General features: G+C 36.6%; 1 protein-coding gene across 4 annotated transcripts in view; it reads right to left on the reverse strand.

Moving 5' to 3' along the window:
* The window catches only part of LOC108136294 (eukaryotic translation initiation factor 4B), a 62,864-nt gene that overhangs the window by 20,528 nt on the left and 26,806 nt on the right, over window positions 1-15,530 (reverse strand). For all 4 annotated transcript variants that reach the window (XM_041710113.1, XM_041710116.1, XM_041710114.1 and 1 more), the window contains one exon: window positions 7,390-7,513. In XM_041710113.1, the coding sequence (XP_041566047.1) occupies window positions 7,390-7,513 (124 nt within the window). The remainder of the gene's footprint in view (window positions 1-7,389; window positions 7,514-15,530) is intronic.

A 15,530-nucleotide genomic window follows, 5' to 3' on the forward strand; every position in this document is an offset into this window, starting at 1 on the left:
TCCCATAGGAACAATCGGAAAAATAATTGAAAAAAATATAGCTTTGCTGGTTTTTAATTCTTTTTTTTTTAGTTTTTCGAAAAATAGTAATGGTTAAATATTTCAGAATTACGGTTTAAATTTCATAAAAATCGGAGGACTATAAAATAAGCTCCCATGGAAACAATAATTTTATAAAAAAAAAAATATTTAAAAAAATTTAACTTTTTATTTCCTAATTTTTTTTTTAATTCTTTTTGATTATTTAACTATTTGACTGTTCAGAATTACGCTGTTAATTTTATTAAAATCGGAAAACGATATCATATAGCTGTCATTAAACTCATCGTAGCTTCAAAGTTTTTAAACATACACGCAAGTAAATCATAATTTTAATGTCTTCAAGAATATTTAATTTTTGCAATAGCTACAAGGGTATATGAACTTCGGCTTGCCGAAGTTTGCTTCCTTTCTTGTTTTAACTATAATTCTCTCGCATTTATGTACCAGTAGAATTTTAACAATTTTCCGTCTAGATATAAGCTTATCCTAAGATTGCCAAGAAGATAAGAAGATCTAAAGAGGTCGAAGAAGACTATTATAGCAGTGTTTTAGAAAGAATGAAGAGACTTCATCAATGTCAGACTTAGTGGAATAGTTAAAGGGAGATATGGCTTCAGAAATATTCTCATCAGTGATTTTAGAAGACCCAATGTTAAAAATTTCCGAAATTTTATTTAAAGTTAGCTGATTATCCCAGCTAGATGCAAGCTCAAATTGGGCAGAGAAAAATTAATCTTATAAGTTGACAATATCAGCCCCAGAATTAGCAACAACATTAGTGTAAGCCATTGTTGACGGTCAATTTTTTATAATAAAAACAGCTCTTTCGACCACCTCTACACCAGAACGAAAACGTTGAAGACATCGTTGTGCGGTGGAAATAGAAACTGTATTGGGTCCATAAACTGCACAAATTTTAATGGCGGCTTGAGATGCACTTTTGCCTTTGTCGTGTGAGTAGTGTTAAGTAAGCCGGATGTTGTCTTTATTTTGCTCCATGTTTGCTCATGTCTTATCACTACTTCGGTCGCGTGTAGACGTGTTTTCTTAACGCTCCGAAAAAATTTATAAACGCGAGGTTTTGCGATTCGTAAACTAAAGTTTAAGTTAATTAATTTATTAATATTACGCTCTATCAATAAATGAGTAAGAACGTGGATCAGCGCACCCAACGCCAAAAACAACAAGACAAAGCCCGTGAAAAAATTCAAAGAGAGCAAGACAAACGTCGTCACTCTTTGGCCCGAAACAATGCTTATTTCTCGTTCATGAGTAATACTCTAGAACCGAAAGTGCAAGAAAGTGCAAGTTTACTGACCGCCGAAAACCAGAGAGCTAGTTCTTGCTCTCCCGCCCTGCTTTTCACCGCACAAACACCATGGAGTGAGCAATGCAAAACTCCAACCGAGCTTCTGCCACCTAGTGCAACAACAACAGCAACTACTACGTCAAATACGACGGTCTCTGTCGCCAACAATGCAATAACAACTCCACTCTCTTCTTTGCAGCGGGTAAAGCAACAACACAACCAAGTGCAAAAATCGGGTCAAACGGCAAAAACAAAGCTACGGTAGAAAAAATTACAATTCCGCAAGCGGGTTCGGCCATGCAGACAGGCATGGATCGCTATATTAATATTTCCAAGCGCAAGCTAACCCCCCCAAAAAAATCTGACGGCAATATGCCCAAAATAAACCGTACCAACAAAGGCCCTGAAAAATCTGTAAATAGATTTTCCGTTCTGGCGGAGCCTGAAACAGAGTACGAAGAATTAGCCCCAAAGAAACTTAAGCCCCCACCTATCTTTATTCGGGAGAAGATCTCCAACGTCCTAGTCAATAAAATAGTTGAGCTTTTCGGGAAGGATAACTTTCATGTTATTCCGCTTATGAAAGGGAATATAAGCGAAACCAAACTTCAAACCAAAACCGAAGATGATTTCCGAGCAGTGTCGAAGTACCTAAACAATGCCAAAAAGAATTACTACACGTACCAGCTGAAAAGTTCCAAGGGCTTACAAGTTGTCCTCAAGGGAATAGAACCCGATGTGACCCCCTCTGAAATTAGAGAGGCTTTAAAAGAAAACGGCTTTTGCGCCAAAAATGTTATAAACATTACGAACAAAAACAAGAAGCCGAAACCACTTTTCAAGGTCGAGCTGGAGCCAGACAGCAGAACTTTAAAAAAAAAACGCAGTGCAGCCGATCTACAAGTTGCAGTACCTTCTGCACCGTAGGATCACAGTTGAAGAGCCGCACAAACGGAACGGTCCAGTGCAATGTACAAACTGCCAGGAATACGGACACACCAGGGCTTACTGCACCCTCAGGTCACGGCTCCGAACCCTGCCCTGCCAACAAGGGAGACTCTCTCACTAAAAAGTGTGTAAACTGCCAAGGAAACCACACAGCAAACTACAGAGGCTGTCCAGTCTACAAGGAGATGAAAAGTCGGATGTAAAGAGCGACAACGGCACGCCAGAACATTTACATGAAATCACAAACGACACCCGAAGTTTTCTTCGCAAAAGCAGCCAGGTCATCATTTGGCCCTTCAATTACCAACAACAGTATTTCCTACGCCAGTGCTCTATGATCAGGCACAGCTCACATATAGCCGAAAATCGATAACATACAGCAGGCCATGGGGCAGCCACAAAGTAACATGAAAACTATGATGATAACTTTGCAACAAAACATGATGGAATTTAGGTCCTTCATGAAAACCACCATGCAAACTCGTATGCAAAACCAAAATATCTTGTTACATATGCTTGCAGCTTAGCAGTCCAAATAAATTATGCCTAGCCTTCGAATAACTCTGTGGAACGCCAACATTGTTTCACGGCATATACCTGAAATAACTCAATTTCTGAACGAAAACCACATCGACGATATGTTGCTGGCAGAAACGCATCTCACCAGCAAATATAACTTTCAAATACGGGGATACACGCCTTACGGCACCGATCATCCAGATGGTAAAGTACATGGCGGAACCGGCACCCTAATAAGAGACCGCATCAAACACCAATTTCACCAACGGTTTGCAAAAAATTATCTGCAAGCTACATCAATAAAATTACAGTTGGGCACCAGCAACCTTGCCATTGCCGCTGTCTACTGCCCACCCCGCTTTTCAGTCTCAGAAGACCAATTCATGGACTTCTACAATTCACTTGGAGAGCGATTCATAGCAGCAGGTGATTACAACGCCAAGCACTCACACTGGGGATCCCGCCTTGTTATCCCCAAAGGAAGGCAACTATATAATGCACTCATCAAAACATGCAACAAACTGGACTACGTTTCACCAGGCAGTCCTACATACTGGCCAACAGATCCTAGAAAACTACCTGATTTAATTGATTTTGCTGTGACAAAAAATATTTCTCGCAATCTAATATCTGCAAAATCGCTTTTGGAACTATCATCCGACCACTCACCAGTGCTAATAACTCTTCTTCAAAGCCCGGAATTAATCGAGCACCCTTGCAGGCTGACGTTGCATCGAACCAACTGGCTGAACTTCAAAAAGTACGTAAGTTCCCACATCGAACTAACTCCACAGCTCAACTCCAAGGAGGACATCGACTGCTATGCCAACGCACTGGAGCCTGTACTCGTCGCAGCAGCCAAAGTCTCTACACCGCAATGGAGGGATGGGCACACACACCAACACAAAACAAACCTTGAAATCGAACAGCTTGTTTTGGAGAAAAGACGTTTGAGGCGTGCTTGGCAAACCAGCAGATCGCCATCCTCAAAACATAGTCTTAAGGAAGCTGGTCGCAGACTTACCAGGGCTCTAAGGCACGAAGAAGAAAAAGCACAACGCCAGTACATTGAGAAACTTTCACCCACCAGCACCAAGCATCCCCTGTGGAGGGCCCACCCAAATCTAAGTGCGCCGGCCGAAACAGTAATTCCCGTAAGAGACTCTTCAGGCAGCTGGGCCAGAAGCGACAAAGACAGAGCCTGTACATTTGCTTTACACCTTCGAAATGTTTTTCAGCCAAACCCTGCAAATAATTCATTCACACTACCGTCGCCGTCAATTCGAGGTGGAACTGAGACGGCGCCAATTCTGTTCCAAACAAACGAAGTTGCAAAAGTAATCAGCGAGCAATTAAAAACAAAAAAGGCCCCAGGCGGTGATCTAATAACTCCTAACTCCCTACTATTTAACGGGATTACACGACTTGGCTACTTCCCAAAATGGAAAAAGTCGGTAATCATAATGATCCCAAAGCCAGGAAAAGGTCTCACAATTCCAGCCTCATATAGACCGATAAGTTTACTCTCGTTTCTGTCAAAACTGCTCGAAAAATGCCTTTTGACACGCATAATCCCATATCTGAAAGAACACAACATTATTCCGGCGCATCAATTTGGCTTTCGAGAAAGCCATGGAACAATAGAGCAAGTTAACAGATTAACAACAGAAATACGAATTGCATTCGAGTCTCGGGAATACTGCAGTGCGGTATTCCTTGACGTTGCGCAGGCTTTCGACCGAGTCTGGCTCGATGGCCTTATGCATAAAATCAGAATGTTACTGCCGGAAAACACCACAGGATACTTGAATCATACCTTTACAACAGAGCCTTCGCCGTAAGATGCAACACTACAATATCCGAACATTACACGATAGAGGCTGGAGTTCCACAAGGTAGCGCCCTTGGTCCAACTCTTTTTCTCGTCTACAACGCAGATATTCCTTCGAACGAGCGGCTAACTACTTCTACATTCGGAGACGATTCCGCGATCCTAAGTCAGTTCAAATGCCCAATTCAGTCAACAGCACTACTAGCTGATCATCTCGTGGTAGTGGAGAGGCGAGGTATCAGACTGGCGTATAAAAATAAATGCGCAAAAGTGTAAACACATAACGTTTACTCTTAACAGACAACCGTGTCCCCCGTTAACTCAAAATAGCACGCCACTTCCACAAGCTGACGATGTAATGTACCTTGGCGTCCACCTAGACAGGAGACTTACATGGCGGAGACATATCGAAGCTAAGAAAATTCATCTAAAACTAAAATCCAATAACCTCCATTGGCTCATAAACGCTCGCTCTCCCCTCTGCCTGGACTTCAAGGTTCTGCTCTATAATTCAACGCTTAAGCCAGTCTGGACTTACGGCTCCCAATTGTGGGGAAACGCGAGGAGCAGTAACATCGACATTATCCAGCGAGCACAATCAAAAATCCTGAAAATTATCACTGGGGCACATTGGTATGTTCGGAACGACAACATTCACAGAGATCTTGGCATTCTACCCGTAAAAGATGAAATTTCAAAAAAAAAAAAAAAAAAAAAGGCGTCCTACCACAACAAGCTAACTTCTCATCCAAACCAGTTCGCCAGGGGCCTAGCCAGGGTTTCCAACCGGACCCGATTGCAACGAAATGATCTTCCAGCTCAGCAATAGTTATTAGAGCCCTTACATCCCGCGTCAGTCAACTTGACTGTCAGATATAGCTTTTTAATTTAAGATTTTATATACTTATTGTTAGTCTCAATTCAGAGAAGATTCAATAAATAAAATGCATATAAAAAAAATGTTTGCGGTGCTAAAACTCACTGAACCAAACAACAAAGGGCGTGAAAAAAGCTATAGCTTGACCCGATGCAACAAACATAACTAGAACTACGCGCTGGCGTTGCAAGCTAGCGAAAATACCGCAAGTATTTTTTGACACCCTCATTGTACCTTAAAGCGTCGGAAACGCTTCCTTCTACCTGTTACATAATTGAGTAATTTTATTGTACATTATTGACAGTATAGAGTTTTTTTTTCATACCGAAAAAGTGAGCTATCAGAGCTATCCCCAGAAGGTCCGGGAAATAAATATCTCTGTTTTTGTAAGCTTGAAAACTCCGTCCAACAATGTTCTAAAAAATTGAGTCGATCGGATGACCTACTGCAGGGCCTCACGAGGCAGCCATATAAATGAAGTGGTCTTCCACAAATAAAAGGAAATGTTAAGACATTCAATAAAAAAAAATATTTGAAAACAAGAAGCATACTTCGGCAAGCCGAAGTTCATATACTTTTGCAGCATTTTCAAAACTAAATATTCTTGAAAACATTAAAGTTATGATTTACTAAAAGCATTGAAGCTATGACAATTGCAGCTCAATTATATGATAGTTCTTATAACACCTATACGATATCGTTTTCCGATTTTTAGAGAATTAAAAGCTTAATTCTAAACTATCAAATTATTAATAAGTCAAAAAGAATTTTAAAAAAATTACAAAATAGAAAAGTTACATTAAATTTTTTTTTTTTTTAATATTTATATTGTTTCCATGGAAGCTATATGATATAGTAGTCCGATTTTGATGAAATTTAAACCGTGATTCTGAAATATTTAACCATTACTATATGTCGAAGAACTAAAAAAAATTAAAAAACAGCAAAGTTTTAATTTTTTTTATTTTTTTCCGATTGTTCCTATGGGAGCTATATGCTATAGTCGTCCGATAAGGCTCGATCCGACTTATATACTACCTTCAATAGAAAGGCAACTTTTGAGAATGTTTCATGTTTCTCATTAAAACTGAGAGACTAGTTAGCGTAGAAACGGACGGACAGACTGACATGTCTTCTAGTGATGCTGATCAAGAATATATATACTTTATAGGGTCGGAAATGTCTCCATCACTGCGTTGCAAACTTCTGACTGAAATTATAAAACCCTCTGCAAGGGTATAAATAACCTTCCTTTTTTTTTGTATAGCCAGTTTAAGAAAAAATTCGCCGAACATTCCGCAATAGCGGTAACCTTTTCGACTGCCTGACCACATACCGCACCATTCAGTCAATCGCTGGAAGTTAAAAGCAGATGAACTTGTCGTAAAAGCAATTCAGTTTTCTCGGCGTCTGTAATTTGAAGGAAAAACGTTAGAGTTCTTGAGCTGTAAGGCACAAAGCTATGCTTTTCTTGATCTGGCTTCTGAAATCAGCTGTCATTTTGACCAGCAGAAACAGACTTTAAGGGACTTTGGGTTACTGTTAATGTTAGCTCCTAGCTTGCACTCGGGAACAGCTAATATTTTTGAACTTATTCTTCCTTGACCTCGAATCGAAACCGAACCGAAACTCTGACGCTTTCGACTTTATGATTTGCCGCGACAAAAGAATTTTTAAATGGGTTAACAGAACTGCTATATGATAATCGGAGCACTCCACTATAGCGTTTTTCTTGGTTAAATTCAAAAATTTAATTTTTTGTTTCGATTTCAAAAAAACTGCCCGAAAAACAGTCGGAGGGGTGTGGATACCCAGAATATAATTTTTTGCAAGTATTAAAATAAAATAGAAAGTTTTACTTACTGGTTCAATCTGGGGAATATTTTTAGGCAGTGAACGGTCATTACGTGAATCTCGTTTGTGTTTGTAATCCTCTTGAATTTTGCTCTCCCCGTTCGTATAAACCGTTTCTTTTAAAAACTCAAGCCTGTAAAGTAAATACAAAAAGATAATTGCATTAAATTTATAATTGAAAAATAAAATTACACACAGCACAAAGCACCAGCACACAAATAAAATACAATTAAAAACAAGAAAGGAAGCAAACTACGGCAATCCGAACTTTATATACACTTGCAGCTAATTACGGAAAGCTGAAGTTTATATACGAAGTTTATAAGACAACAATATTTCTATTTTGATGCCTTTGTGCTTAACAAAAGTGAAGCTATAGCGATTTTCCGCTAAATTATTCGATTCTTCCTATGGAAGCATATGATACGTTGTCCGATTTTAATTAAATTAAAACCAAAGAATAATAAAAAAAAAGCAGAACAGCGAAGCTATAATTATTTATTTTTTATTTTTATAATTGTCCGAATGGGAGCTAAAAGATAAAGTTGTTAAATTTTAACAATTGAAAACGGTAATTCTAAAATATTTAACCATTACTATATCTTATACAATATTAAAAAAAATACCCATTACTATATTTTAAAGAATATTTAAAAATAATTGGAAGACACCAGTTATACGTTTTATACCCTTGTAGAGGGTATTAAATTTTTGTAGGATATTTTGCAACGCAGTAAAGGAGACATTTGCGACCCTATTCTTGATCAGCATTTTGTCATGTCCGTCCGTCCGTTTCCACGCAAACTGGTCTCTAATTTCCTGCTGCAGGTAGTATATAAGTCGGAACGAGCTGAAGCGTGCGACTATAGTATATAGCTCCCATAAGAACAATCGGAAAATGAAATTTAAAAAAATGACAACTTGCAGTTTTTAAATTTGTTTTTTTCTTAAAAATATAGAATTGGTTAAATATATTACAATAACGATTTAAATTGTCTTTAAATCGGCCCATTGAAACAACCGCCGTAATATACACAATTAAAACAAAAAATAATAAATAATAAAATATAAATAAATAATACATATTTCTCAATAACGATTTGAATTATTTTATTTATAGCATATAGCTCGCATTGAAACAACCGGAAAAAATTAAACAAAAATTAATATATAATAAAGTGTAAATAAATAATAACAAGAAAGGAAGCAAACTTCGGCAAGCCGAAGTTTATATACCCTTGCAGCTATTTCAGAAACTAAATACTCTTTAAAACGTTTAAATTATGATTTACTTGCGTGTATATTTAAAAACATTGAAGCTATGATGATTTGCAGCTTAATTATTCGATAGTTCCTATGGCAGCTATATGATTGTTCCTATGGGAGCTATATGCTATAGTCGTCCGATTTTGATGATATTTAAACCGTAATTCTCAAATATTTAACCATTACTATATCTCGAAGAACTAAAAAAAAAATTGAAAAACAATAAAGTTATAATTTTTTTTTATTTTTTTTTTATGATTGTTCCTATGTGAGCTATATGCTATAGTCATCCGATTTTGATGAAATTTAAACCGTAGTTCGGAAATTTTTAACCATTACTAAATGTCGAAGAACTAAACAAAAAATTAAAAAACAGCAAAGCTATATTTTTTTGTTCATTTATTTTTCCGATTGTCCCTATGGGAGCTATATGCTATAGTCGTCCGATTTTGATGAAATTTAAACCGTAAATCGGAAAAAAAAAATTAAAAACAGCCAAGTTATAATTTTTTTTTATTTTTTTTTCGATTGTTCCTATGGGAGCTATATGCTATAGTCGCCCGATCCGGCTCGTTCCGACTTATATACTACCTGCAATAGAAAGACAACTTTTGGGAAAGATTCATGCAGATAGCTTTAAAACTGAGAGACTAGTTTGCGTAGAAACGGACGGACAGACGGAGGGACAGACGGACATGGCTAGATCGACTCTCCTAGTGATGCTGATCAAGAATATATATACTTTATAGGGTCGGAGATGTCTCCTTCACTGCGTTGCAAACTTCTGACTGAAATTATAATACCCTCTGCAAGGGTATAAAAACTGGTTTGCCGGTTTTTTTGTTAAACCATGATAAAATCGTACTTCTAAAAATATAATTCGTCATAAAATATGCAACGAGTAGAGAAAAGCGTTTCCGACTAGAGGTCTACATGAATGGCTAAAAAAGGCATTCGAATGCACAACTGTCAAATTGAGTTGAATGCGTAGCTAAAAATATATGAGTGAAGGTTCGTGTAGGTCTCACGCGCACAATATTTTAACGAATTGTATGAGTGAGAATTGTCGGCGGTATTTGAATTCGAATCATACAAGTTAGTTTAGTGCAACAGCAAGTTTAATAAGGAGTGGAAGAGTAAGTGCGATTGAAACGACATTCTTCTTCAGGGGCTGTCAGGGCTCTGGCCAAACCAACAACTATTTCGTAGAACTTTGTTGTCAAGGGCAATACATAGATTTGAGCAACGGTGTCTTAAACCGATCAAAGGGAAACAAAAACGCATGTATGCCTTGTTTGACGTCATTTTTCTTATGACTGCAACACCAAACGAAATGACCGAATGGACAGAGTGTGTCAAAAACCATTCGGATTAAACGGCTAAATTCACTCACTTAATTCACTTCTATTGCTCTCACAATATGAATGGAGCAGTCCCCTATTCCCGACCATATAAAATATTGATCAAGGTCATTAGCAGAGTCGATCTAGCTTTGTCCGTCTGAGTGTCCTCACTGTCTATCTGTTTGTCCGTATGAACGTCGAGACTTTGGGATTTTGCATTCATTGCAAAACATGTTAAAGGCTGCCATTACTTTATTAAAAATGGAGAAAATAGTAGAAGATTGTACCCAACAATTTTAGCTTATAATGCTATTAAAAATACAAACAATTATATACATAAATACAAATGAAGATGTATTTAAAGAAGCACTTCGAGCCTGAAGAAATTGTTTCAAAATCAGTTTTTTCGACTTTGGTTTTAATGCGGTGGTATACTAAGACTGTTTGCCAGTAAAGAAAAATTATGTAACTCCAATTAACAAGAAAGATCGCTATAGTCGTATTCCCCGACTTAGATACCCGTTACTCAGCCAATCTTACTCCCGCTGGAGTGAGATTGGTCGGTTTTTTTATTTGAAGGAGCTTTAAGAACACATTCACATTTCGACTCATATCGCGACTCCTGTGCATATTAATATGGTAAAATCTTTATACCTGATGATGAAGTATTTCTGCTGAGCGGCTCGAGGTCAGTGAGAAGAATTTAGTATCAGAAAAGAAATCTGACCCAAATCCCATTTTAATAATATAATTTGTTCCTAAAACACAAAGATATAATAATAGGCCACCGATTTTAGAAGAAACTGAACACTTCTATATATCTAGCCTATCAAAATGTAAGGGGACTTAAGGGAGTATTCTGGTCAAGAATCCTAAATTATAGCAAGTTTTTCAAGTAATATAAGAAAGAAATGAATAACATTTTTTATACACAATTTTGTATATGTTTTTATTAAAATTTTAAGAATGCAACAAAAAAAAAACACGATAGTCGCCGATATACAGCCCGGTGGAGGTGCGTCTTCAAACAAACGGTGCGTCCTGGTTGACATGATTTCAGCCTTTTTAGAGATCGGAAAAAAATTCAAACAAGTTCTTCACTAGTAAAGATGTTGTTATCGGGTTGACCCCTTCAAACAAAAAAATAATTTAAAATAACGAAAACAAAAGATATTTTCAAACAAATTTTTTCTACCTTTTCAAATATTTTTAAAATACTTATAACGAAAATTATTTTAAGTCCGAGGCAGACGAGATAGAGAGTAGTATAAACAAGATATATACCAAATTTCAAAGGAATCGGTTCAGTAGAACTTGAAAAATCATGTCAACCACCTCAAAAAAAAGTATTTCGAGAAAAACGCGTTTAAAGATTAGGAAACGATTTTAATTGCCGGACTCCACGTCACCGAATTGTCTGTGTCTCCAAAAATAATTCGAGTCTTGAAAAATTATGTTTTTGAATGTCTAAACTTTCAAAATATGGAGAGAGAAAAAAAAACCTCTTTAATTTGAAGTTACCTAGGCTGTACGTTGAGTTCGCTGCCTTTAATATTTTAGTATTCGCAAAAACTTGGCTGAAACCGGAGATTTCCAACTCCAAAGTTTTTAACACTTTAAACTTTAACACTTATAGAAACGATCGCGTTTCTCGTAGGGGAGGTAAGGTGCTCATTGCTGTCAACTCCAGTCTTACATCGGGGATACAATACTGGCCAAAACAATAAGTACATACATAGTTATCATTTTCATTTGTTGGGACGAAATTCGAATGTTATGGAACACAGCAAATCGATTATATTTTGAATAGTTACATTGTTGAAAGACATTTAAATATGAAATAAAAGTGGAGAACGTCATACATTTAATGCAAAGCTCTGGTCAAAATAATAAGCACACAAGTGGTTTACCTAAATGTTAAGAGATTTAACCTAGTTTTGTGTTAAGGTATGTTGGTTTTCGTTAACTCCTCTCATTACTAATTAAAGCACATTCGAGTTTAAAACAGTTATTTAGATGGACCAAACATGCATTGCACCCTTGAAGAAACAATTATTGCCGCAAATCTTCAAAATGATGGAAAATTGCGAAAAGTTGGACGATCGGTGTGTTTTTTTCAATTCATTAAAACCCAAAGCTAATGTGAATAACGAGGACGTCAGACTGTCAGCTGTTTTATTTCCCCCCAATTAGTAATCTCCCTAAGAAATTTGGTAGCAAGCAAGGGAACTTTGATTTTGTTCAAGGGAAGTCCGCCAATGTTAACGAATTCACTTCCGAGTGAAACCTGGAACAGGCCTGATAAACTTCAATAGTTAAGAATCGTATATTGTTCGCAATATTTAAAATTTTACAATTTCGGGATGAGGCGATACCAATTTCAAACCAAATAAACTCCTAATCATAATCATTTTTAGGTGTCGCCACTTGCCTACAACTTTACATTTACGCAGTGCTAATAACTTGAAAAATAATGATTAGATTTAAAAGTGTTTAATGAGCCGATCGCTTAAGAACTTAAAACGTCTAGATCTTAATATCTGGCCTTATTCAGCGTTGTCGTGGACGAAATAAGAAATCTTCACAATCAACAGACACCCGCATCGTCAGACTTGCAAAAAAGGGTGTCTTTATGACTACCAAGTCCATTGCCACCCAAATGGGAAAAGAAACATTATCTTAAGGGGTTATATAAGTTTTTAATTTTCGAAAAATCGAAAATTTGCTTATTGCTTTATCTTAAAGAACAACTCCTTGAGAACATTTTCTCAAATTTTCATAGAGATTCCAGCAGTAGAAAAAAAGTTACAGTACTTCTAACCGCGCGCCTCGTCGCGGCCCTAAACCCAAAACTTGAAACTTTAAACGCGAATATCTCGAAATGGTGTTTTTTGAAACATGACTTTGCGGTGACGTGGATTGGCGGAAAACTACTGAACTGATTTTCTTCAAATTTTCTTTAAAATGTTTGTAATAAAATTTTTCTGAGATTGAACGATCGATTTTTCACGCACAAACTTTTTTTTCGCCGAAATGAATTTTTAAGTGAAATTTCTAGTGACCATATTTTGCATAAAACGTTTTAGTGTGTACAAACAAAAAAATTAATAAAAAAATTAATAAAAATTAATAAAAGCACAAGGAATTATACTAAACTAATGAAATTTGTTTACTTTTATGGTTTCAGTTGACTTGCTCGACCTGGGAAACCGTCACCGCAAGGCTCTGCCAAAAAAAAGGCCTCTAAGGGAAACATCCACCCCTCAAAAACTATTTGATATTTTTCCACGAAATTTCGCACATTGTTAAAAAAGTGTACTATCAAAAAATAAAAACATTCGTTTAATGAAATAATTGCTACATACCTAAATAAAAATCCAAACTATCATTTTTCTCTTCGACAAAGAAAGTATATAACCCCTTAACATTTAAATATGAGCCGACAGTTTGCTCAAAATGATTTGGAATGGTCTGAACCAGAGGGCTCTAAAAAGTGGAATAATATTTTATGGAGCGATGAATCAAAGATAAATCTTTGCGATGGCTATTTTAACAAGATAACAACCCAAAAGGCTTGGTTTGCAGAAACCAGGTGAAAGTTATGAGTTGGCCAAGCCAGTCTCCGGACTTAAATCCAATTGAAAACATTTGGGAAGACTTAAAACGTCGAATCGGAAGAAATACTTTTCAAAATGCCGAATTGTGGATATTTCTAAAAAAAAAAAAATGTGGTATGAAATTCCAGTGGAGACCTTTTTGGCCTTGTTAGTGTAAAAGTATCTTTACATGCCTTATCTATTTATGTAATTACAACAAATTAGCTTTATCCGTTTCTACTTAATAGGCAATTAGATGTGGTATTTGCTTTGGATCCGACCGAGGTCGTTGTGGCTAGAATTGACCCTCTTGTTGTCCCAGAGGACCGATACCATCCCAAATTGGAATTGACAAATACCCTACCCGGTCCTGACACCTATTCCCATTTAATTTCTCAAACTAAAACAAAATGCTTTCGTTAATGTGACTTGAATAAGCTAAACTGCTTGATTTCCGAAAATAGCTGGACAAACTCATACAATTGCATCGATATAAAAAGTGCCACTGAACTAATAGCGTTTTAAACACGTATTTATAATGAATGCGTTCCCTACAGTCTTCCTCCAAAACATAACAGACCTCCGAGGTTTACACAAGAGCTTCAAAAACTTAAAAACCTAAAATCAAACACTTTCCAAATTTACATACGGACAGGAATGCCATCGAATTGTTCAAAACACGTGGTTTTTCTAAGGGAATTCACCAGGGCCAGACGGGCTTCCTGGGTGTGTGCTTAAGTTAAGGGCCTCAACTATTTCTAAACCGATTCTTAAACTTCTTAATTTGCGTACCTCAAACATCAGTTTTTTCAACTATCTGAAAAGATGCCATTACTATTTTTCTTCATAAAAAGAGATGTACAAAATTGTTCAAAATTGCAATTCCTTAAATTTGAGTTCATCATTACTTTTCATTTCCAACACTTGTGTTCCTCGCTTTGTTTAGCTCAGGTCAACCACCACGAGCCTACTTGAATTGACATGAGGGATTTAACAATAAAATGCAGACTGATGTTATATATACCGGTTTTAGTAAGGATTTAAAAATCTGTTAATCAATTTCTTCTTTTATGTAAATCAGATCAGCTTGGGTTTTCGAATAATCTATTAACTTGAATTTAAATTTACTTGAATGGAAGAACTCAGTCGGTAATTTTTAAAAACGCAGTTTCAAATATGATTAACGTAACATCTGGTGTGCCTCAGGGTAGTCATTCGGGCATATTTTTGTTAACTTTATTCAGCAATGATCATCCAGCTCAAAGAAGTTGGGTCGACTAAAATCGAATTTTCGAAATTTGAAAAGCGGAATCGTTTGCCCATTTTTTGCCCACTTTTGCCCACCAATTAGTTTTTTTTGCCCACCTCCAGTTTTGAAAATATGGGAAGTTCGAAAATTTTCGAAGATTTTCGAAAACATAAAAGTTGACTTTTTTAATTTTTTTTTTTTAATCAACTTGCGCTGCGTCGGCATAACTTCCGCGTGAAAACTGGAACAGGGCTGATTAACTCCATAGATTTGGTACTTTTAATGTACCTTTTGCACCAACCTGCAATTACCATCCTCTTAGCTTGCCAAGATGTACATAAAATTTTGTTCTTAGCAGAGTTTCCCAAAACTGTCCCCATTTTGCTTGTTACCTTACCTTAGGGCTTTATGAATAATGGAATCGAAAGACACTCTCAAAGTGATTTTATGTTCAAAGTGTCTTGCTCAGAGACTGAGCTTTTCGGTTTGCTCTGTTTAGGAGCCTGTTTTCCTGAGATTCTTTGCGTTTCAGAATCTTAAGAAACTTTTGATTTTAAATTGTTTTAGCTTAGTAAAAGAAACGAAAAAACGAGTTCCCAAGTGAACGTACATTTTTTTCCAATTAAGTCGATGTGCAACCTGTGCGGTTTACACCTATCTCGCCGCAACATTACAAATTAAAATTTTTTCATTTTT

The sequence above is a fragment of the Drosophila elegans genome, unplaced genomic scaffold (genome assembly GCF_018152505.1).
Source record: "Drosophila elegans isolate 14027-0461.03 unplaced genomic scaffold, ASM1815250v1 contig_767, whole genome shotgun sequence".
Taxonomy (NCBI): domain Eukaryota; kingdom Metazoa; phylum Arthropoda; class Insecta; order Diptera; family Drosophilidae; genus Drosophila; species Drosophila elegans.